At 36.3% G+C, this 26,023-nt stretch overlaps 2 protein-coding genes across 3 annotated transcripts in view; one reads left to right on the plus strand and one right to left on the minus strand.

The window, feature by feature from the left end:
- The first annotated feature begins 8,218 nt into the window (after positions 1–8,218).
- LOC121428547 (transmembrane protein 141-like) lies at positions 8,219–11,518 on the plus strand. Its single transcript, XM_041625243.1, has 4 exons — positions 8,219–8,360; positions 9,433–9,499; positions 10,289–10,375; positions 10,928–11,518. The coding sequence occupies exons 1-4, from the start codon at positions 8,316–8,318 to the stop codon at positions 11,182–11,184; spliced, it is 456 nt and encodes a 151-aa protein (XP_041481177.1). The 5' UTR covers positions 8,219–8,315; the 3' UTR covers positions 11,185–11,518.
- A 9,876-nt stretch (positions 11,519–21,394) lies between these two features.
- The window catches only part of LOC121428593 (metal-response element-binding transcription factor 2-like), a 30,497-nt gene continuing 25,868 nt past the window's right edge, over positions 21,395–26,023 (minus strand). For both annotated transcript variants that reach the window (XM_041625345.1, XM_041625346.1), the window contains 3 exons: positions 24,840–25,013; positions 23,494–23,605; positions 21,395–22,811 (listed from right to left, as the gene is read on the minus strand). In XM_041625345.1, coding sequence (XP_041481279.1) covers positions 22,209–22,811; positions 23,494–23,605; positions 24,840–25,013 — 889 coding nt within the window. In that variant the 3' untranslated portion in view covers positions 21,395–22,208. The remainder of the gene's footprint in view (positions 22,812–23,493; positions 23,606–24,839; positions 25,014–26,023) is intronic.

Raw genomic sequence — 26,023 nt, forward strand, 5'->3', positions numbered from 1 at the left:
TATTTTACATGGACAGAATTTTTTGTGATGTGACACAAAATCATTTCGTCGACGGAATTTTTTGTGATGTGACACAAAATCATTTCGTTGACGGAATAAATATTTGCATCGCAACGAAATGAATTTCGAGGACGCAATTTTATTTCGTCTCGAGGAAATTGATTATAAGTGTGACACAAAATAAATTTCGTATACGAAATCAAACTGCATCATGACGAAATGAATTTCGTTGGAGTGAAACACATATTTTCCTACAGAATTTTCCTTTGGAAAATTGGGGTGCTATTTCGTTAGATCAAAATTCATTTTGTGTGTACGAAATAAATTTTGTGGACGAAATTACATTTCGTCTCGACGAAAATTTATTTTGTGTGACAAGAATAATTTTGTATACGAAATAAAACTGCGTCATGACAAAATCATTTTCATACGAACAAAAAAAACTTTTGTGTACGGAATGACGTGAATTGGACGGAATTTACCATCGGACATTTGGTGCGCCATTTTGTATGGCACGCCAAATGAAGTTTGTGGACGCAATTACATTTTGTCTAAACGAAATTTATTTTGTGCATTTCGTCGAGACGAAAATGATTTTGTGTGACACAAAATAAATTTCGTGTACGAAATTAGAAAAGCGTCATGACAAAAAGATTTTCGTCTGAATAAAAACACATTTTGTGTACGGAATTGCTTGAATTGCACAGAATATACTGGCGTACACTTGGCACGCCATAATTCAGGGCATGCAGCCGCGCCATCAAAGTGAAAACTCCTTCGGAAGAGCCACGCCCACTTTTCAGTATTTATTTATTTTTTATGGGGGGAACGGGGGGGGGGGGGGGGTACAGACTGTGAGGTGAAATACTTATCCACTTCTTGTATGTGTCCCCTTCACAGAGTTAAAGGATAAGTCCACCCCAATAAAAGTTTATTTGAATTATGAGAAAAATCCCAACAATATACAATTCCGGGTATATAATTCACTAAAATTTCATCAAAATCGGATGTAAATAATAAGAAGTTATACATTTTTGAAGTTTTGCTTAATTTCACTATTTATGCACATGCTGGCCTGTATGCAAACGAGGGGACTGATGACGTCACTCACTTATAGGAAATATTCTAATTTTCTCTGTCCTGTGAAACAAATCAAAGTTTCTCCCTGAATTGGAGTGAATCTGCAAAAATTGAATTTGTATGATTCAAACAATAAAAAACAAAAATAGTGAGGGACATCGACTTTGTTGTGCATACTGTTTTGTGCATGAATTAGTAGGCCTAAACTTAAATTTTAAAATGTCAGTAACATCCGATTTTTATGAAATTTTCAACATTATGCTTATTTGATTTTTCTGTAATTCAAATCAACATTTCAGTGTCTGGGGCGGACTTGATCTTTATATGGCGTCAATTCATGGTTGGTCGTACGCAGGGGGGGGGGGGCATTATTATTTTTTTTACTGAAAATATTCACAAAAGTATAGTCCAGCATGAACTAATAGCAGGCTCAGACAGTGCTCGTCTGCACCCTTGCTGTCAATTTTCTTGAAAAAATGGCATGTACAAAAATTCTTCCTACGGCACGTGCGTCAATTTGATTTTAAAAAATAGTTTAGTGTAGCAGTTTAGTTTGATTAAGGTTTAGGTTTTTTTAGTTTAACAGAGTTTTTAGTTCATTTCAGTCTAGTTTAGCTATGCTATATAGCATTAATTAGCTTACCATATTAACTTTAATTGTTTCGTTTTCTTAATCTGTTTTATTTTGATTTGTCTTGTTTTGTAGATCTTCTTTATGTTCTTGTTTTTTTTTTCTTTATTACTTTATTTGTACAAAACTGCCAGCTAGTGTAGAAAATGTGCATTGGTGATCGAAGGAAAATTAAACTGGTCGAAAATTACACTATATTAATTGACAAGGTGACTAAGACGTAGAATTTACTTGAATTTTGAACTTTATTGAAAGAACGCCTTTTAGCTCCATGGGCCAAATATAGGCTTAAACATATTACACGTACAAAGGTTTAGCAATATTATAATTACATAAAGGCCTACAGGGAGTAAACCGTATCAATTTCCACAGGTACCGGTACTTGAAGATACCGTAATTACATTTTGTAATTGATTGAGATTTTCGCACTGCAACTCACTATAGTAGGACGTGCAACTCACTATCTCTGAAAATATCAGAAAAATTCTATAAATTACCAATATCGCGCTGTTAGACTAAATTGTGCATTTGGAACATCCTTCCTATGGTCAAGTGACAGGGTAAGCGAGCATTTGTGGGCTTTTTTGAGCACTTCACACTTACTTTATGTCGTAGGTCGCACCTATACGTACCGTACTAACATTCAAATTTCCCGCCCTTTTACCAAAGGCCAATCATGGCGACTGGGCCGGCGACATCCGAGCCGGACCATACAATAACGAGTACGGATGAAGAAATCTGGATGATACAAAGACCACGTCGAAAAAAAAGCACTTCGTACCAACCAGAAAAAAGAAAAAGAGAAAAGAGTGACGATATTACAATTGAAAATATCAATCAAAACGCATCGTCAGATTCTGACTCGAATAAATCATATCGTACTCCAGGTTTTACTTCAACCAAAAGATTGTCTGATTTCAAGTTATTTATAGCACCTATAGATAGACAGAAGAAATTGAATTTAAGGAATATTGATCCCTTAAAAGTAAAAAAAGCGATCAGAGATGTGACTTCACAACCAGTAGAGTTTATTAAACCCATTAGCACCGGGTTGCTGGTAAAATGTATCAACCTAAAGCAGATGAAATCCATCTCACAGATTCAAAACATAGGCAATATACCAGTAAAGGTCACGGAAAGTAGGTCGGGAACTAAAGGAGTGATATATGGTGTCCCAACTGAAACATCAGAAGAGGATATTCTTGAAGAATTGAGAGACCAGAAAGTGACAGCAGTAAAAAGAATAGTAAAGAAAGACCAGAGAAACAAAAATGACAAAGAAAGAGAAGGTGCTGATAATAATCAGCCTATTTTTATTCCTATGAGGAGTGTGATTCTTACTTTCAGTCTGGCAGATCTCCCTCAGAATATCAATCTAGGCTACCAGATGTTTTCAGTAAAACCATATATCCCTCCTGTGTCCAGATGTTTTAAGTGTCAAAGGTATGGTCACACTGCTGACATATGCAGATCTCAGATTAGGTGTGTTAGGTGTGGAGATCATCATAATTTTGATCAATGCCAGAAGAAATTGACACCAATATGTGCCAATTGTGGAGGTGAACACTCCGCAGCATTCAAAGGATGCCAGCAGGCCAAAAAAGCAAAAGAAGTACAAGAAATAAAGATAATAAGAAAGCTAACATATGCTGAAGCATCCCAGGTCTGGAAAACACAAAGTGAACAAAAAGTCACACAGACAGTCACTGATGATGCTAAGGGATTTTCCCAATCAGTACCTAAGGTAAGAGTAAAAACATATGTAACAGATAACCAGAGTAAAGTTACAAATCCACCGGTAGCAACGGTTCCAAGCGAACTACCTATGGAGACTAACTTTCCTGTCAACACCCAACAAAGGGATACACCACTGTCTGAAGTTAAAGATCAGGCTAACAGGTCAGCTGGTACATCGACAAAGAATACCACACCTAATTTCATAAGTTTAGCCAGTGATGAACAAATTGTTGTTTTTATATGTCAATTAATTATGTCATTAACTGAAGGTAGAGAAGAAGAAGAAATAAATGCTTTAATTTTAACTGCTGCAAGAAGATTGCGGCAACAAAAAAAGGAAATCATAACTCAACAACGCAGGAACTAACGCTTTCTTTGCCCTACTTTCCATCCTTCAATGGAATTCTCAGGGCTTATTAGGGCACGGACAAGAGCTACTTAATCATTTAAAAACAAATAAAGAATATGATTTAATTTGTGTTCAAGAAACGTGGTTTTATGATAATAGTTCACTTTGTATTCCAAATTATACATGCCTTCCAAGAAATAGGGAAGGTCAGCGAAGAGGGGGTTGTGCAATATATATCCACGATAGGATTAAGTACGAAGATCCAATCAATGATCCAAGTCTAGAATTACAACAAGTTAACATATATGTCACCAATAAAATAATATCTATTATCAACTTTTATAATCCATGCAAAAAATTAAACGAATCAATTCTAAACACATTGTTGAAAAATGTTAATGAAACAGATAACCTAATAATCTTAGGTGATTTCAATGCCCATAGTACCCTCTGGGGCAGTGACAAAACCGACAGAAATGGACAAGCCATTGAGCAATTTATATATGAGAATAACTTCATAGTATTGAATGATAAAACAGGAACTAGACTTGATCCTTGTACTGGAAAGCTTTCGTGCTTAGATCTGAGTATTTCCTCCCCATTACTGGCCGGTAAGGCGATATGGAAAGTTATGGAAGATTCTTTTGGGAGTGATCATTTTCCAATTATTATTCAAATAACACTTGGAAAGAAAGAAAAAAATCATGAAAATCTAAGTAATCAGGCCAAAGATAACATGTCTCATGAACATATCTCTTTTAAGAATGTTAACTGGCCCATATTTGCATACAAATGTGAAAATATTATAAAAAATGAAATAATTAATTCTGAAGATGATATTCAGAACATTTTTCATACATTTATGGAACGCTTGAAAGAATGTATTCATGAAGCAATTCCAAAAAAAAGAAAGACAGGAAAAAATCCTGTCCCATGGTGGAACAAGGAATGTACTGAAAAGATTAAAGAAAGAAATAGAATAAGAAACCATCTATCAAGAAAAATTACACTTGATAGAATTAACGAATACAAAAAAAAGAAGGCAGAAGCCCAACGAGTTCTCCGGAAAGCGGAAAGAGAATATTGGCAAGCTTTTTGCAGAAGACTAGACAGATTCATGCCAGAGACAAAGATATGGTCATGTATAAAACGTTTGAATGGCGTACCTGTCAAAAAATCACAAAATATGCCTATTTTGATTGAGAAAGGTAAAGCCATTACGTCCTTACCAGAGAGAGTAGAGATTTTTGGAACTTTTTTCCAATCCTTAGGACACAAAAAACAAGATATCAATAAAACATTAACCAAGGAAGTACAAAACTCTTTCTACCAAAATGAACATGTCATTAATGAACCGTTCTCGATGAATGAATTTGAGAAAGCAGTTAAATCTACTAAATTTGCTGCTCCAGGAAAAGATAATATTCCATACATTGTATACGAAAATATGCCAAAAAACACAAAAGAAATTATGTTGAACATTATTAATAGAATATGGGAATCCGGGATATCCCGAGTTCTCTAAAACACTCAATTTTAGTGCCAATCTTGAAATCTGGTAAGGACTCAAAAAACGTTATCTCTTACAGACCAATATCACTTACATCTTGTTTTGCCAAAGTTATAGAGCGTATGATAAAAAATAGATTGCAGTGGTACATAGATAAAAATAACTTATTGCCTAATTTCATCAGCGGTTTTAGAAAAGGTCGTAGTACAACTGACAATATTGTTTTATTAGAAAATGACATTCAAAAATCCATCAATTGCAGTGAGCACACTCTTGCAGTATTTTTGGATGTCGAAAAGGCTTATGACAGTCTTTGGATTGATGGATTACTGTACAAACTAGCTCAATGTGGTATAGGAGGAAATATGTTACAATTTTTAGAAAATTATCTAACAGAACGTACCTTTCAGGTAAGAGTTACAAATACTGAATCCAGAACATTCCAAATCCATAACGGACTCCCCCAGGGGAGTGTTCTGAGCCCCCTTTTATATGTCATGATGAGAGATATTCCAATTGATCCTGAAGTGACAATATCCATATATGCTGATGATTGTGCAATATGGTTTTCTGGAAAAAATGTAGAGAATATTAGATTAAGGATACAAACTTATCTAGATATATTATGTACCTGGTTTAAAGACTGGGGATTCAATTTTTCTATTGAGAAGACTGTTCCGGTATTTTTCACTAAGCTTACAAACGTTACACCTCCAACAGTCAAGTTTGAAGGGAGTATACTCACTTATAAAAATAATCACCGTTTCCTAGGAATGATATTTGATAGTAAATTGTCTTGGCTTCCCCATATAGAGAACGTAGTTTCAAGAAGTAAAAGGAAACTAAATATATTGCGAAGTTTAACAGGAACTAAATGGGGAAGTTCATCTAAGTCCTTACTCATGGTTTACAGGGCAATTATTAGATCAATTTTTGATTATGGTTGTCAAGCTTATGATAGTGCTCCAGTAACTACAAAAAAGTTGTTAGACTCGGTGCAATATCAAGCACTCAGAATATGTGCTGGCGGGCTGCCGTTGACATCGCTAGTTTCTCTGCAGGTGGAAATGGGAGAACCTCCTTTAGATTTAAGAAGGCAAATGTTATCAAGCAAGTACAGACAAAATATAGAAAGACATAGTAATCACCCATTAATAACACGTATCAAACCATGTTGGCAGTTCGATTATCTCAAAGGTAAGAACGTTAGTAAACCGTTTGGTTATAGGCTTCAATCCAAGATAGGAAAAGAAATTAGTATTGAAAATATTATTTCTCCAGCCTTTCCCCCTTGGTTATTTTGTCCACCAGTTATATCTACTGAATTAAGTTCACAAATTAAGAAATCGGACCATCCAATACAATTGCAACAACTGAGTTTGGAATTGATACATACAAAATGGTCACACCAACTCCATATATACACTGATGGATCCAAAGCTCCTGAAAAGGGAATTAGTTCAGCCGCTTTCTACGTACCTTATTTTTCTTTTTACCAAGGCAAAAGGTTATCTAATTTCACCTCCTCCTACAGGGCGGAATTGATTGCGATTATTCTTGCACTGGAATGGATAGAACATTTAGATATATATACAGGTGTTGTTATTTTCAGTGATTCATTAAGTGCACTTTTATCTTTACAGAATCGGAAAGACGATCCTATTATCACAGAAATTCTGACTATTACTACAAGACTCAAATATAAAGGTTTAGATATATACCTAGAGTGGATCCCTGGTCACTGTGGAATAAAAGGAAATGAAATAGCAGACTCCTGCGCAAAAAAAGCTTTATCAAACAAAATAGAAATTCATAATCAAATAACATTATCAGAGATTATGCAACTTATTTCAAAAAGTTGTAAGATAGTTTGGCAAGAAAGATGGAATAAAACTAACTCAGCACTGAAAGAGTTGCAACCATCAGTGTTACCCTCATATAAATGCAATCTAGGGAGACAGGAAACTGTACTCCATCGTCTCCGTTTTGGAGTCGCTGGTCTTAACCAAGATCTACATAGATTAGGGATCCATCAAACAGGGTTTTGTGATACATGTCGTGAGGTAGAAACTGTCAGACATTATCTTTTACATTGTCCAAAATATATAATTGAAAGATCAATGCTCCTTGTAGATTTGAATGAATCACAGCCTGGACAAATAATGGAGTATTTAAAAAAAGATGATCCAGGGATACAGAAAGCACTTTTACGTTTCGTTTCAAGAACGAAACGTTTTAGTAAGGAGTGATGTACTATTTTTTATATTGTATTGTTTATTAAGAAATATGAAAGGATATGATTGTACAAGTCTAATGTGAAAAGAAAAAAAAAATATATATATATATATATAATAATGTATGATATAATATATACAATATGTTCTGCACATATAACTAACAAAGCCCACAAGTGTTTTCGCCTTGTTGTTGTTTAAAAAAGAAGAAATGAATTATTTTAATGTTTAACCCATCTGTAAGCACAGGTACACTAGCGCCCCCTCGTCTATGCATGGGTGACCTAGGCATTTACGTCCGAAAAATCGGCACAATGTACCGTGCTGACCGGTATGATTGCATCTTGAAAGGACAGGGCAAGCGCAACTAGTTGGAACTGAGCTGAAGCTAGCGGTTTGTTTTTGGCGAAGATTTGTTTATATGCCATTTTGATTAGAGTTACGGCAAACTGTACCATAATCATCCCTTTTTCATATTAGAAGGATGCACATGAAAAATATTTCACATATGTATAAATTATTATTGGTAATAATTTTATTATGTGAGAAGTGAGATTTTTATTAATAGAGTAAATGGCGACAATAGTCAAATATGACTAATCGCCACTCAAACCAATATAAGAAGAAGAAGAAGTTGTTTACATCGTGAAAATGTGTGAATATTTCAATTCAGGATTGGCATTGCGTAACATAATATTTTACAGTTAGCGAGATTGCATGATCGCGATCGAGCAATATTTAATGCGTTCTGGTACGTTTGAAGTGAAATAAATCATGGTTTTGCAGAGTATTAGAGATCTTGATGATGATGTTTATCCGGTATGTAAAGATTTTTGTCTTAATTATGTTCTAGCTTTCACTTCAGTCTGACGTTCTGACATTAACAATTGAAGTTGAACACAATCGGCGAGCGGTCTCTTGTTGTTCGCCAGCGGATATAACTCGCCAGTTTCCCGGTGCGAGCCGGGCCAGGCATCTTGCGTCTGGCCCCCTTGCCTTGGCGCGCCTAGCCTCTGTCCATGAATGTACCTAAGTCCTAAGCTGATTGTGACAGCGCGAGCTACACGTACATTGTACTTGAAATGATACTGGTGTTGGGATATCGGATTGACCTCAGAAAACATGGAAAATATGATTATTTCCGGCAGTTTGTGTTGAGAACCTGAGCAGTTGAGTGCTGGTTTTGAAATGAATGTCTGCTGAACTGAACATAGGTGGTGACTGGTGTTCATGAACTACATGTAATTTCCCCATTCACCAACAATAAATAACCCCCAGATATTGGGAAAATTGTGATTTCAAATATCGGTGTTGGTGATATTTGAAGCCCACGAACAGGAAAACACATCCCTGAAAAATTTATATTTTTACACGTACAGAAAATGTTGACAACCCCCCTCTACCCCCAAAAAGAAAGGTCTTCACCACCAGTGTTAGGTCATTTTCTGTCCCCCAGGCCCCAAAATGAAAAAAAAAATGACAAGCAAAAAAAAAGTCTTGAAAAAATTCAGGGGGCATAGGGGGGGGGTGGATATCAAACAAATTTAAGGGGAGGCTGTTTGAACCCCTGTAACCGCCCCCCGCACATGCTGTTGCACAAAGAATTATCAATCATGACAAAGGGGGACAATGGGGGAGGTCGAACCACAGGGTGAGTGAGGTGATGACATGGAACTAACTTTACCTGCAGTTAAAAGGGACTCCCTCCCCTGGGCTGGGGTTTTCCAGACTGGGATAGGCATTTCTGGCTTTGGAACCTACAGCTGCAACTTCCTCTTGAGACAGCCACCCAAAATCTCAAATTGATAGAGATAAAACAACAAAGAATTAGTATTGTTTGATAATGTATTGAAATTCAAACATTTCAAATTTATTTTAATCTATATTACAGGGTGTCCAGGACTATGCACGATGCCAGTCAAAGGCGTTTATGAAGGGCTTCATTGGTTTTATAGCAGGTGAGTTTATCATATGAGTCATATACATGTTAAGAAATCTGTGACAGTGTGCACAGACCCCTCAAATACTCCACATTTGTTCAGAAAAATATATTTTGTTTTACTTATCTGGACGCTTGTTTTGATTGTATTATGATTTTCATCTGCTCTTGATTACTTTACTACAGTACGGCCCATAGGAGATGTTCTTTGCTCATGTCTTTGAGCAAAATCATCCTCTTTTCAGTATGCTAATTACTGAGGGAGATTTTTCACCAGTGGAACTAGTATGAGATTAAAGAACTGTCCTAAATATGGAGCATGCGCTGTAGTTTACTATATAATTGTAATTATTACCACCATCATAATCAGCAGCAACATCTTCTTTGTCATCATCAACAATATGGTCATCTAAATCTTCAACAAGCATTGTCATATTCATTACCATCATTATCTATCATTGTCATTTGTCAAAATCTTCATCATTTCAGGATCATTTTACGATGACTATCTTTTAGCTTGTCATAGCTTAGAAACACCTAAATCACAAGCGTTGCAAACACATATTGCCTATTGACCCCACATTCATCACCCTCAGTACATTACTCAACATTATTCAAATAAAAGCTACTGAAATAAAACAACCTAATAATTGCTAAAGGACAAATCATGCCAGCTATATGAAACTGGGCCTTGGCTAGGCTATAATACACAAAAGATGTGACATGTTAGTCAACTTGTCACTGATGTTAAGTATGTTTTTCATTTTTTCTTTCATAGTTTATCGTTGTATTGTACTTTGCTTTTCAGGAGCTGCTGGTGGATTAACGGCTAGTATCTATGCCCGACAAAGATATCCAAGGTTCACTTCTGCTCATACAGTCTCTGCGATAGCAGGTAAAAGATCACAATCACATATAAATCCTAAAGTTCCCAGTTTTCTCTTTTCTGAATGCAAGCTATGTGTTGATCGGTGTTCTGAGTATCAATTTCTGTGTTGTTTTGGTGAAAAGCATAAAACATGATGATGAATTGTAAATTGTGAAAATCTTAAGAAAATTTACTGGTAAGATCCACCATTTTACTTCAGTTTGATTTTATGTAAATTTTGATGATTTTTTCACTGTTTTTTGTAATTCGGTTTCTTTTTGTCTGAAAAATTGTTTTCAGTATAGTTCCATGAATACGTTGTTCCCAAATTTCTGTGAATTTTTCAGTTCTGTTTTCTGTATTGAGAAAAACAACACATTTAGGATGAATTGTGTTCCCAAGTTTTCTGTGAATGATTTTCAGTTGTTTTCTGTATTGTGCAAAACTGAGGGTTTTAATGTAACCTATTCAGGATGATCACTTTACATTTTGCAATTGGCCTTACATGATTCAGGTGCCTTAAACTTAAAAACATAAATCTGTGGAGCAAATGATCATTTCCATTATTAATCTTTAAAGGTGGAGCCATTACCTGCGGCTACCTTGTGGCATCAATAGCATCCAGAGATTGCCAGAAGAACTGGGTAAGAACAGCTCAAGCATCAGGTTACAACGATGACAATGTTACATCTCCCAGAACAGTCGCAGCAGAGCAATCTATCGCACCACAGCCGTTACAGGGAAACACTTCAAATGCAGTCACGGAACAGAGAGAACAAGACGAGTTCGATGGACCGGTTTCAAAGAAGACCAAATATGGAGATACTATGGATTAGCCAGTGAATAGTTTGGAAGACTGGTATTCAGTGATGAACTTGTCTGGCTGCCAGCTTTGACAGCAATACATGTATGCAGATGGGACAGTGTTGTGGCCTTTCAATAAAACTCAACATTATGTTACCTAAGGAGAGTAAAGCCTTGCTGCATGGCTTTTCTTCGTACTGCCAGAAATTTTACAGAATCTTTTGCAAATTTCTCAATACATGTACCACATGCAGATTAACCTCCAGAATGATTGGGCTACAGTATATGCAGATGAACTCTATAAAGACTAGGCCGTTTTGATGCCTGAATATTCAGATTAGGGGTTGGGGGAGAAGTTGATTTAGTCTTAATGTCAAAAAGATGTGGTAGACTCAAAGGAATATTAGTCCTGAAACATTTTCTCGCAATATTTAACACAAAAATATCAAGTGTTTAGGTGAATTTACCCGCCTTTTACGGGTAAATTGAGATACACCTGTATTCACCTAAATGTGTTCGATTCCCCTGACATTTCTGCAAAAGTTGCTACATAGGCACTCGCCTACTGTTCATTTATATTATCGCATGAAAAACGGCGACTGATATCTTGACGTAAATATTTATACTTATTCATTGGCCTAACCTCCTTTGTAAGGCATCGGTCTGCACTTTGCCTCTCTTCACCCAGGTGATAAATGGATAGGAGACGAGTGTCGTATGCATAGCAACTAAGGTTGAAAACATGGCAAAAAAATACATTTTGAGTTGGCTATTTTTCACAGCCTGTCTAATTCTGAAACAGTAGATACACTTTAACATCGCAATGAATGGGGATTTTCAGGGCCCCTTTTTAGTTTCATGAGCTTTTTTTTTCTTTTTGGGGGCTAAATCACCCTAAGCCCCTGTGTAATTGTTTTCCCTGCTGGAAACTTGTTGGAATGCACCCCAGGGAGTGGAGAAAGTTATACATTGTGTGCTAGGACGCCAGAATGACTGATGTTCCTCATGTAATAGAAAGATGGTGTTTTGATATATTATGCATTTTATAAAAGCCAAATATTGTTTTTGGTATGATAATCTGTGGAAGTAGATCCTTAGCAAGCAAAGAAAATTATTCAATGTTATCAATTTTTGCAATGACAAAGTGTAAAGTATATTATTAAGTGTAATTTAATGAAGGAGGAAACATTGTTTTCCCAAGACAAAATCATGTTCTTAATAAATTCAATTTTATGATATAAATATACAGACAGTTTGTAGGACTTTGTATGTTAAAATGGTCAAGCCTCACTATTGGAATACTGCATGAAAAGCTACTGTGGATATTGGGGAAAGAAGGGTCAAGACTACTTGCAAGTAAAACCACTTACTTGGGACTCTAGAAAAAAATAAGTAAAAAGGGGAAAATCGGTTCGAAACCATGTCTCAGATTTCCTCAAATTACTTTCTTGGCAATTTCATGAAGTAATCAACCTCTTTGTACATGTACATTCGACCCCCCATTCCCTCAATTTGTACTTTTATTTCAAGTATATACTGTGCGTTTCAAAATACACAAAATGTGCAAAAGTTGTTGTGATGTCACTCCACATTAATCCTGAGAGATTGGTCGACCACAATATAGCTAAACACCACCGAAGTCTGGTTTAATTCAAACTCTGGTTTAAACTAAAGCTTTAGTTTAAAGGACAAGTCCACCCAAAAAAAGTTGACTTGAATAAAAACAGAAAAATCCAACCAGCATAACACTGAAAATTTCATCAAAATCGGGTGTAAAATAAGAAAGTTATGACATTATTATAAGGTTTTGCTTAATTTCACAAAATAGTTTTATGCACATCCTGGTCGGTATGCAAATGAGGAGACTGATGACGTCATCCACTCAGTATTTATGAAATATGAAATATTCTAATTTCTCCTTGTCAAGTGAAACAATGATTCATTCCTCCCTGAACATTTGGAATTAACATTGTTTAATACTATATGGTTCAGTCAAGTTGGTCCTTATTGTAAAATAGTAAAAAATGGAATATTGTATAATTCGAACAAATACAAAAAACAAAAGAAATAGTGAGTGTGGGACATCGTCTGTCTCATTTGCATGTCACTGAGCTGTGCATATCACTGTTTTGTGAGAAAACAAAACTTATAAATATGTCATAACTTTCTTATTTTACATCCAATTTTGATGAAATTTTCAGCTTTATGCTAGTTTGAAATGTCTCTACTTATTAAAATCAACATTTTTCTGGGGTGGACTTGACCTTTAACAGAGCTATCAAGTCTCGCGCATTATGCGTGAGACTCAAGCATTTTGGACTCTTGTTCATCCCCTCAAATCTCTGTCTCACACAACTATCACAGCCTATCCCCACACAATGTCTGTGATCTCACTCAGATTCACAGAAAATCTCACGCATAGCTGGTCTTTGAACTTGGCATCTCTGCTTTAACTATGGATGGCCAATTGTGAAATTATCTCTAATGGTACAGATTCAATTTATCTGCTTTAAATAATTGACATTCAAATTCATTAATAACTATCTGTAACAGATTTCTTCATCATTAAATCATGCTGAAAGAGCAGTTTATCTTAATAATATAAACAAATCTTTAAAATTTTGGGCTTCAAATAATTTTACCCCAGTTATACCTTGGCTCAAATTAGACCGAACTTCAAAATATGAGCCCATGTAATCAAATATATACAAATACTACATGTATTTTATCAATGTGCTTCTATTTTAAAGTGATTACAAACCAGATGATAAAATTTTCTTGCCATCACACTTGGAGGTCCACTGACATATTCATTGTCTTCCCTGCTCTTAGGTTTATCATTTAAGCTAAATCGTTCTTTCATTTTTTTTCCAGTTCTTTCTCAGTGCATGCTTAGTGATATAGACCCACAGGGAAAAAAAGAAAGCTGATTGACCCACAAGGCCTTGTGATATGAAATGTAATTTCCCATCTTATTTTTTACTCATGACAAGCAAACACAATCTCTGCGTAAAGACAGATTAATAATGTTTAAGTGAGCTTTTTTATTATTTTGTGATACATAATTTTTATAACATTTTACACTTGTTCATGGTTTGAAATATTCTGCAAAAAAAGTCAACAATGTAAAACACATGATTATATCTGGCATACAAACAGTGGTATACATTCAAAGAACTTACAGCTCAGGGGGCTGTGACACAACGCATAACAAGTGATCGTACAAATGATTTGTATACTTGATCACACATAATGACCAATGTAATCAAGCATAAGGCCAAAGAAAACTGTTGCATCGGGGACCCTATGTTTTTTTTGCCTATCGTGTTGACTGTTGATCGCGATCGAAAACCCGGAAGTGTTTCACTCAGACCTCACTAGCAGCGCGATGTGGTAGCTCTGCATGTGTGTGAGCTGCGAAGGAGGTCACGCCATGGGCGCGGGGGGGGGAGATCAGCTATACCGCTCACCTTGATGAAAATCACGTCGCGTCTGTTCACCAGCAAGGTGTTGTACAGTACACACTAAAATGTTCACTTTGAAATGATTTTCTAATATTTGCTTAATATGAAAATGTTGGTATATTTGTGAAGCATCGAAAAGGCTATATTTATCACCCCTGGAGATGGTGCTTGAGATTCAGGCTCAGGTCTATAAAAAAAAAAATCCTGACCTCCCTACCCTATTTTTCAGGGGCCCCGTTACTCTTCATATATTTTAATAATAATAATAATCCGCTTTTATATAGCGCTTAATCCATCGGAACGACGTTTCTAAGCGCTTTACAGATATATTATTACCCCGGTCATCGGATTCAATCAGTCATTCATATTTTTCTTTAGCCTGAGCATCAGCCCTACGATCAATCACTATGGTTTGTGTTACGTGGTTCCAAAGAGACAGGACAGGATGCTTTGGCAGTAGGATGGGGGTTCGGGTGCCCGGACACTTTATATTTTTGAAGCCTTCTTTTTGTCTCTCGATTACACTAAAAATATGAATTCAATAGTTGTAATCATCTTCTATTTTGTTCTCTATAATACTTCCTAACATTTTGTACTAGAAATTGATGAAACTTCTCTCGTAATTTTTTCCAAATGACTTTCTAAAGTTGATCGTCCGGACACACAACAACTGGGTATACTAAAGTATGGAAAGGTTCAGGGAGAAATCTTAACCAGCTTCACATTATTCAAGTCGAATACACATTGATCTTTGAGGATATAGGAGTAATGATTTGAAATTACAATATTAAAGTACAAAATAAGGGCACCATGGCATTAAGAAGTAAGAACTTGCAAAAAAAGTTCTGGGGCCCTGTTTCATAAAACTTGTTATATAATAACAAATTTGCAATACCAGTTAAAAGCTAATGAATTCCTTTAACCTGATAGGCTGATAGTGAACTTCTAATAGAAATTGTACAAGAATTCATTATGAAACAGTCCCTGGTATACTCCCAGTCAAACCTTGAGACAGGAGTTAGGAAATTACATATATTTTTTTTCATATCAGTTAAACAAGCCCATGCTATGTTTGGATGGAGGTTCACTTGTCAAAAAGTGTTCAATTACTACCAACAGCAACATGTACACAACACAACAACAATATCATGATTATCTCCTTGAGTTGTATCAACCAGCAAAACTTTGAAAGTTTGAATGACATTAAAAAAGGAGAACAAGGACCAACAATTCAACAAGACAAAAATTTCCAAAAACATTCATATAAATTTCCCCAAGTTTATCAGTTTTGTCACGTAATTGCTGTTCTATTTGGAATTCCGTTGAACTGTTAACAGTATTACAAAAGGTCCAATAATTTATTATTATCTATTTGAAGAAAAAAAATTAGGTGTAGGTAAAGTGTAACCCTACCAGGAGGCAAGTTTTTGGCCAATTTCGCCTGGGCATCGCTTGGTTGCCGCTCAAGATATAGCGTGGAGTAAAAATTCTGGCGGCACCTGCCTACTTTGCAGTCGCCGCCCGAAATACATGTACACTGCACCCGGCTGGTCGCCATCCTGGCACCGACGTTATTGAGTGATTGCCGTCGAACGAATTACGTCAAAAATTGAACTCGTAGGATAAACACCTGTCGAGCGGTCCGATCTTGAATTCGCCGTGAGATCATCGACCTATCTCTGACCGGCCGATGATCTCACGGCGAATTCAAGATCGGACAGGCGATTACCTAAAAATAGGCCAGTAGCCGGTGGGGGACTGCCTGGCATTCGGTGGGTCGTCAGCCGATTACTGCTCAGATGCCAAACAGATTCTGATTTGTCCGGCCTTCCGTAATGTGTAATCGAATGGGCACTACTCGGCCACCACTAAGTATGTTTACAGCCCACTCGACTTCGGCCATGCCGAGCAGGCTACTAATCAGTAGGTAGTGACTTAAGCCTAAGTCAAATCTCTTGGCACGGTCCCAAATTTCTTTGGTCCAGGACCAAAGAAATTTGTTCAACTTTGTAGAAATTCGACTTACAGAAGATAAACAACACATGCCTTTGCATGATCAGGTCTAAAATCTTGCTTTAACTTCAAGAGGTGAAAAATTTAAACTACAGAAGGCTGATTTCTACAAAGTTAAGTGTATTTAAAAAAATTATATTATTATCTTGAAGTGAATCAGTATTGACATATCATTATTGTTCTATTTCAATTTTCATCAACATTTGAGATTGGTAATTTGGAAATCCATTAAATAATCAAAGCTTATTCTCAATTTCACAATAAATTAACAGAAGAGATTCATCATGAAATGAAAAATGTTCACAAATTCACATTGATCTTTCCCTTCACAGTAACTCTATACAAAGAGACCTCTACCCTTGGAAATTGTTTTCACTAACTTTAGAATTATGGCATTCAAGATGAAAATTTCCAGGTTTTTGAAATGAATTCTACGATTCTGAATTTACTTTGCAATCTTTTGTTTATCTATGATTGTACTCATACAAAAGTTACATGAAACGGACAGAAGCACGTAATATATCAACCAAAATATACAGAAATAGATACTTGCTGACCATGACCAAAGAACCATATGCCAATTGATCAGTTGTCTGGAAAATATCATGATATAAATGATCCAATAAAAGTTCAACAACAAATGATATGAGGTTTCAGGTTAAAGAGATGCTTTTTGTAAGAGGTATTTTTGGCACATATATAGAAGACGATGAAGCATGAATTTAGAAATGAATAGTTTGGAGATGAAAGCCAACTAGCAATGTGCCATACACAGGGCTGTCATAGAAAGTAGACTAAATGGCAATTGACAATTTACAACTGATTTCCACTCAATGAATTACTAGACAGGGCTCAATTACTTTCTTCAATAAAAATTACAATTATGTAATGGAAGAAATGTTCAATTACAATTACCAATTACTTTTGTCAATTACAATTTCTTTCCAGAAAAGTCATAAATCAAACAGATTTGTATTCGGTACCTAGTACGTAGTACCACCTATTTCCAACATAACTCCAAGTTACAGAGATGATTCATCTATTAGCAGGGTTGGGCAGACCCTGCTACAGACTGCTACAGACAAGTTGAAGGTTTAGGTAAAAAAAAACCACAGATTCTGCCTGTTACTATCTTTGATACTGAAGTATTCGACATGAAAAGGTCATAAAATCAAAATTGACAGTAATTGAACTCAATTACATTTTTTTCCCAATTACATTTACTTTCCCTTTCACAATTTCATAATTTACTAGTAATTAATTATGTAATTGATGAATTACCTTGTAATTGAGCCCAACCCTGCTACTAGTTGAATCATCTCACTGTTCTAGGTCCCTGTTTCATTTATGGGGTATTGCAAGAAACTTGCGATCAATTGCAAGTCTATTTTTGGTCCCCAAATCAACCATATGTCTTACAGTTAATTACAAATTAGTGATTGATTATTAATCTGCTCCTTGAAACAAGAAGTTAAATCTGATTTGCTACAGTTAACGTTGATCTACCAGTTGTAAAGTTGCAACAGAATATTTGCAATTGAACACAAATATTTTCTTGCAACACCCCCTAAGACTTGTTTAAGTAAAAAATGCACAATATCTATAACAAATTTATCATCAGCCAGTCAGATAGACGGGTTTCAGTAGCTTTACACGGTTATTGCAAGTTTGTTATAATGACAAGTTTTATGAAACAGGCCCTGGAGTTGATTGCCTACATGTAGTCAAAAAGTCGAACACTGTGAAATACCTAGTCCGGTTTTTGATACCATTACGTCAAACCCCCGTTTGGAGAAAGACTGCAGTTCAGATTGCAAACTGCGGTATTTTACCCCAATTTGCCTTTGAAAATCTCAAAAATAATTTCCAAGACAAGGGGGCCGTTTCATAAAGCTGTTCGTAAGTTAAGAGCGACTTTAGGAACGACTGGTGATCATCGCCAATGGTGTGTACCATTTACCGCAAGACAGGATTACCAGTCGCTCTTAACTTACGAGCAACTTTATGAAACACCCGCCTGATCAATCCCGCTTGGCCAGGTAATCCCCGCTGTTTCAATTTCACCTCCACAGGCTAGATTATGAGCGTTGAGCCAGGGACGAAATTATAAACAACAGCTGTGCTATTACGTAAGACTTCTCTGCCTGTAGTAGGACCTTCGGAATGAAATTATTGTATTCGATATTTTTAATCACGTTTTCAAAGGCACATTGTATTCAGAAATTCAATGTTAGTCCATTTTCAATTTCGAACGAAGGAAAGTAAGTGAATATACATGTAAATGGCAGCATGCTTTGCAGGGACCGTGCTCGGGCTGTTGTGTTATCTTCGGACCGAGGTCATGAAACAGGTGTTTTGATACTTATCTTGCTTGCTTGGGGCAGTAGGGTTTGTCTTACTTGGAGAAGAGAATTGATTGAGGGAAACTGGGGTATAGTGTTCTCAAATGGAGGTTTTTGTCATGCAAAGCTTGGATTATCAAAGCACAACTCCAACTAAGTATTTGTAATACCTGGCGGGTGTTTCGTAAAGCTGTTTGTATAAAGTCAAGAGCGACTTAAAGAACGGCTGGTCAACCTTTCATGTGTGCTAAATAATCACCAATGAACATTAATGGTGAATATCATTTACCACAAAAAAGGATCACCAGTTGTTCTTAAACTCATTTTTAACTTTCGAACAGCTATGAAATGGTCCCCTGGCCAAGAAATTTACGTATTAAGCTCATTACTTAGCAACCGTAACCGTAATTTTTTTTCTTAGATTCATTGTGACATCACATTGTCAATGCCAAATTATGTGCTACATAATTCTTTCCATCTCAGGATACCTGAATACAAAGACCATTACCTTCAAGTTCCACTGAGATTTTTCAAATTAATTGACATAACTCTCCCCAAGAGGTGACTCAATTATAAGGTAAAATAGCAGGCCAAATTCATGAACTCATTGGCTCGCATTCACAAAGGTGGTTTTGAAAACCCACGGTTGAATCCATGGTTTATGCAGATTTCCTGTATAAATTACACTTAATTTACAGCATATTGGGCACATGTATAAAAAATGTCCAAAGCTGATGCGCGCTTTTGTCGCAGTGCGTCAAATTGACGCCATTGTTACCATGGTTAGAAATGCTATTCATTCATGAGTCCACTGTTTGAAAAGCGGACTCACTAATTCAAAACAGTGGACTCATGAATAAAATAGCGTACTTAACCATGGCAACAGGCATCAATTTGGCGCAATGTGACAAAAGCGCACATCAGCATTGGACATATTTTAATGTACGCGGTAAATAAGCGTAATTTATACAGGAAATCTGCATAAACCATGGGTTCAACCGAGGGCTTTAAAAACCACCTTTGTGGATTTGGGTCATTACCATTATAGACGAAGTGTTTTATCCAAGCAAACATCAGTTAAAGAGAATACTCAAGTATTGAATTAATATCAGCTCTGCTCTGTAAAATACTAGCTTTATGGACTTTACGTTGATCTTTAAACTACATCTACTCTATCTGACCACGCTTGTTAACATTGGTCTTTCAAGGGGCCATTTGCATAAAAGAAAAACTCTGGCAATTTTTTTGCCAGAGATTTTTTTTTTTTTGGGGGGGGGCGCGCAAAAATTTTAAGCAACAGACCCAGTGACTTCAATTTTAATTTGTATTTTTGTTTATATTTGTATCTACAATTTGTAGAAGTTTTGTTCCATCCTTATTTCTTACTTTCTTGGTGTAATATACCTAATATAATTTTATTCAATCATTTGAAATCCTGATATTGTAAGATTCCTGCTAGAACAAGCTCATTTTGAATGGTCTCGAGGATTTCCTAAATAACTCTGAAATGGAATGACACGAATAATGAAGCGGACAGACATACAACCCAGAAACATAGTGCTTCCTCAAGTTCCTGGCGAGAAGCACTGTTACTATGGTAACTGTCAGATAAAACAGGACTTGTCAGCTAAAACATCTGACAAGTCCTTTCATGAAACGCTCCCTTGGATATTTCCAGTAGTGTAACATCATAACTGTGTAAACTCTACAAAAAAGTACCTCATGCTTTCCAATGCATCACATGTTTATAACCAATTAAAGAACATGGAGTAATGCATTGGGCTTTGGATACAGAAGAATTTTCCCTTTAAATACTCAAATGTTACTTAACTCCTTTACTACAAGGAGTATCTAACAATCCCCAAGGAGTGGACAAAGTCAATATATGCACGTAGAAAAAGCCAGGGTCCAATTTATTAAGCTCTACATAAAAGCGGAATGTCATCACTGTAGAAATCTTCCTGATTTGGAGAACTTTTAAAAGTATGGTAGTCTTAATCCTAAAGAGACTGGGCCATTTTGGCGCCTAAGAAGACTGGAGGGGGGGTGGGGGCTGAGCATGATCGGCATAATCCACAAAACTACAAGATCAAATTCTGCGAAAAATCTCACTGCGAATTGTGCTAATTTATGCATACAATTCAAAAGTTTGCTCTAATTAAGTAAATAGTGCCCCTAAAATGCTAATTTTTGGTTCAAAGACTCTTTATAGAAATCTGATGAAATGTATTTTTAAAAATGTCAACATTGCATTTACTTTCTTACGTATTTCATTGCTTCCTAAATTTCGTAGTATTTTTTAGTTTTTTGATTTGTTTGTTTTTCATCGTTTTCTTAATGGAAATTGTTGGGGACTCTATTTTGACCATAAACAAGATGAAATTCATTGATTTTAATCAGTAAAAGGAAAAATAATGATACATTTATGAATTTTGGCTAAAAACACTATTTGCAATTGCATTAGATTTGAACACAAATTCACATTTTTGAGCAATTTTGGAACTGCATGCACTCACGAAATGTTACCTAATTTCAGAACCGCGTATCCTGGGGTCGCAATTTTGATCTCAAAAGTTGCGCAAGCCTGGAAAGTTTAAAGTCAGCGAGTGAAGCGGTCAAAACATTTTGCGCAGCAGATTTATCACGTTAAGAGGGGGCCGAATCAGCCCCCCTCCAGTCTTTATTAGGGTTAAATGGGTACTGTAAAGGAAAGTGGACCGAGTAGATCTCATCATGGTATTCTACAATGTTTAAGAAGACTTGCTAAAGCCAATCTATGTTCGACAGGTATGCACTGTCCGTATCAACATTATGATGCAGCTAAATGATAATGCCGCGTCACCAAATGCCCAAGGCAATGAATTCCTCTATATATGCATCATGATACCTTCTTACTTTTACATATTTTTTTACTTATATGGAAGCCCTGAATACCCCATTAATATGCCATTTTGCATCTATAAGCCAATCTTTCTATTATGTTGCACGCTTTTCTCACTCATATGCATATTGGAAAGTGCTTTATGGTGGTCAATAGGCATAGTGTTGCTCTTTCAATTGCATATATTCCATATGGTACATTGATGCCAATACTGCTATAAGAATGGAAAGTTTAACAGCCATATTCCTCAAACTCCTTTGCAGTTCCTCTTCCATCATAGAGATCATCAGGGCTCAAAGAGCAGTTTTCTTCAGGATGCAACTTTCTCTTTTCAAAAAAGGCACAGGGCTTATGGATTACGGTGAGCTCCCTTCCCACTGGATCAAGTACTGCACCTTGCCGTCGACACAGATGCGCTTCCCAAGCACCTTGTAGCCCTCACCGCAAGCAATACGTCCTTCAGCACCAAAGTACGATGAAACAGAGTGCATGATTCCAAACGGTGAAACAGCTTCGGTGATGCCATTCACTTTCGTCTTGCTCGGACTTTGTTGAGTTAATAGTTTGATTTCTGAATCTGTGTCTCTGAGACTATCACTAACCTCAGGCGTCTGGCTATCATTACTAGTATCATCGTCCAGATTCTCGGAGCTGGGCCTTCGTTTCCGTTTCCTGCCCCTGCGCTTCTTGCCCATCGATTGTTCTGAGAGCAGACGGCCATATTGGTTCATTTGGCCGTTGCTAGGTCCTGCACCATTTTGCAAGCTTCCGTCGCTGCTGCTGTGCGAGGAGAGAGTCATTGAGCACGGGACAACGTTGTTGCCCAAGGGTACCATTTCCAGAGGGGGTATCATATCAAGGACGGAGCAGCCACCTGCCACAACAGTAAGTCCTGTACACATTCCACCACCATAGCCTTTATAGGACTGGTTTGGACTTGTCAGAGGGTCACCGATTTTCTGTAGACAAGAAAGAATTAACAATAGACACCCACTAATATCCATAGCTTAATACTAATATCAACATAGAATGGCAGTGGTATTTTAAATATTACATGCCTGTTCTGAGTAGCAAAGGGTCATAAGGGTTATTTTTGTAAACTGCATCCAGAAAGCAGTGTTCATTACAGGTCTTGGTGCACCACTGAAGAATGCATGAATATTGTTTGAAATCTGAAAAAATTCCCTGTTCATATTGAAACAAAACAAAATTACACAATGGTATTAAATTTCAAACCTTGACTGAACAAATCAAACTATGCAAAGACGATTTGTGCATATGATTTCTTGCTTGAATATATCAGCCTCATACGTTACGATATCATCCCATATTATGCTTAGCTTAGTGCCATCTAAGGGTATGGTTGTAAACAAATATGGCAGGACCAAAAAGGTATATATCTGATCTCATTTGCTGAACAAGGATGGCATCTTAAAGCATGCATCTCATTAATCCTGGTGCTAAAGGAATACAAATTATAATTATCAATATTATTACTATTATCATCCTTTAATAATTCTTGTAGAAACATATCAGAAATTTGAATCCAGAATCCAGCATTTCGTATCTTCGTACTTGTAAAGCAAAACACTGGAAAATAAAAATCAAACGGAATCCAATGTCAATAAAGTTGTGACTCACATTACTCGTTGCCTGTAAATAGAGTTTACGAGCTTTCTTAGACTTGCGCATGATCTCTTCTGGAGTTAGACCTTTCTGTTTCCTTCTCCTTTCCAATGGCACAGGAGATAAACTGAAGAACATAAACAGGAGGTAGAGATAGGGACAAAGAGATAGAGAGAGATAAAGACAGAGAGACAGGCAAATAGAGATAGACGAGGGGGAGGAAAAGTGGGATATAGAGAGGGAGCAAAAAAGGTGTACATGTATTTTTACATTACTAGTATATTCTTATGAATGTACAATAATTCTCTAGATCATTTCTAATTGACAGCTCATTTGTAACCCATATTCTCAAGAGGCTACTTCCCACCAGTAAGTCATCTTAATTCAATTCAAAGCCTGATTAAAGCTTTGCTGAAGGGTTAATAATGTGAACTAACCTAGAGTATCATTTTACATCCCAATCATTTTTTTTTTTGGGGGGGGTGTACCTGTGCACCAATCTGGCAACTGAATATATGTTGAACTGAAATTGCTACAAAGTCTGTTGCAAAGTATACTGATAATGACTTTACCCTGAAAATATAAAACTACTTTTATTAAGAACTTATATTCAATATAGAATTCAGCTTATAATTATGTCAGGACTGAGCAGAAGTTGCAAGACAAGAAAATATTTGCAACCAATTGGTATATATTCCTAGTTGCAAGAAGATCAGCAGTATTAAAAAATTTGGGGGATTCACAAAATGGTGCGCCATCTATTGGTTGCAGCGAACAGGCCAAATTTCTAACTAGGGTTCGATATCGCGTGTAGGCGCAGGCAGCGCACAGTACTCGTGTACTGTAAAGTAACGCTGATGCTTCAAAAATAAAAACCAAATTCACCAAAAACGGTCAAAATTTCGCAAAGAACTATGCATGCTAATTTCTATCCCATCTCCTGGACCCTAGTAAACAGAATATGCAAGCTGTTTGAGCTTCATCGGCCAGCGCTGAATATAAATCGCATGTATTATTGCAATAGCGCGCACAATGCAGAAGTCAACTTTTTCCCACAAGTCATTGCGAATTTCGGCCTGTCCGCTAAAAGATGGCGCATCTTATAGTAAATCCACCGAATTAATAATAGTAAGTTTCTTGCATCATGCCATACGACGGCCCAGGCAACTCTCTATGGACTGCCAAGAAAGAAAAAAAAATTATGAAAACTGCTCCTGGGGAGCATTTCAAGAAACAAATAGTGTTACAACTGTTATAAGCTATTGAAATCCTTGCATCTGATTGGCTCAAGGCAAAGAAAATGACTATTTGCTTCAAGAAACACTCCCCTGGTTTGTGCTAATGAGCTCAAAAGGATGTACCTCTGGACTGGCTGAAAGGTCACAACCTTCTTCCCCGTCATCTTCATGTCATTCATGACATCATCAGTGATCTGACCAATGGCAGGCAAGACGATGGTTGGCGAGACTGGAGGGGTGCGGACCCGTAACCCCCAGAGGTTCTTTTTCTTCTTGACTTCTTTTCCGCAAACAAATCTGAGAGAGAGGAGAGAGAAAATTAACTTTTTGATAAATAGCTCACAAGAATGGCATCAGAGATCAATAACGACTTTGGCCCGATTCTGAAATCCGCATTAATTTAGGCCAAAATAATGTCAAAAATTTATTGATATTTTATGTTTCATATGTTCACTGTCCTTCATCATCATTCCATAATGCCGAAGAAATCTAATTGAGTTATTATTCACAGACAGTTATGAATGTTCTTTAATAGTGAAAGTTGAGTTAATGAATTGAATGTGTACATTAAGAGAAATTGAATTTATTTCACAGTTAACTATCCATAGTTAACCCATAACTTTAGACCAGAGTTTAAATCAAACCCGACTTACGAAAGCGGGCATTTCGATTTACACAAGTTCACTAGTGGACGTGACGCAATCAAGTACACCATATAGCCTGCATCATGATCACGATATACAGTTGAGGCCAAAACTTAACATACACCCATGGAATTCACTGAAATTTGTTCCCTTGCCAAACATTGTAAAATTTTAATATCTTCAGAAATATAAATACTACCATGACGAATTTGGTATTAAATGAAAGAGTGTATTAAGCTTTATTACATGATTGGAATGCCGTTGGGATTAAAGTACATTTCAGGTGGAATTTTCTTTCAAGAAAAAAAAGGAATATTGGTGCCAAATGTATTCTATTGTTTGTTATTATATTTTCAAAAATCGTTTCATAGAAATATATAAATGGCAAATCTATGATTTATATTACATTTCTATTATATAACACCACTTAACAAAAAAGGGTTATCTGAAATGTTTGTGGTGAGAAGTAGATGTAATTAGCACAAATATGAAATGTTTTTGTCAAATTTTTATTTTTAATTTGTTTAAGATATGAAGATTTTTTGGGGAAAAAAATGACACCTAAATATTTTTTCAGCTCCTGATGACAAAGCAATGTGATGAAGGGGCATGACATACTTATGTGTTTGATACCAAATTTGTTATGATAGTACAAATATTTTT

The sequence above is a fragment of the Lytechinus variegatus genome, chromosome 15, assembly GCF_018143015.1.
Source record: "Lytechinus variegatus isolate NC3 chromosome 15, Lvar_3.0, whole genome shotgun sequence".
Lineage (NCBI taxonomy): Eukaryota > Metazoa > Echinodermata > Echinoidea > Temnopleuroida > Toxopneustidae > Lytechinus > Lytechinus variegatus.

Bases quoted from the DNA above. Each gene is read 5' to 3' on its own strand.
- LOC121428547 (XM_041625243.1), top strand. From the start codon at position 8,316: ATGGTTTTGCAGAGTATTAGAGATCTTGATGATGATGTTTATCCG. The intron at 8,361-9,432 runs GTATGTAAAGAT...TCTATATTACAG, and splicing joins TTGATGATGATGTTTATCCG to GGTGTCCAGGACTATGCACG. The intron at 10,376-10,927 runs GTAAAAGATCAC...TAATCTTTAAAG, and splicing joins TACAGTCTCTGCGATAGCAG to GTGGAGCCATTACCTGCGGC.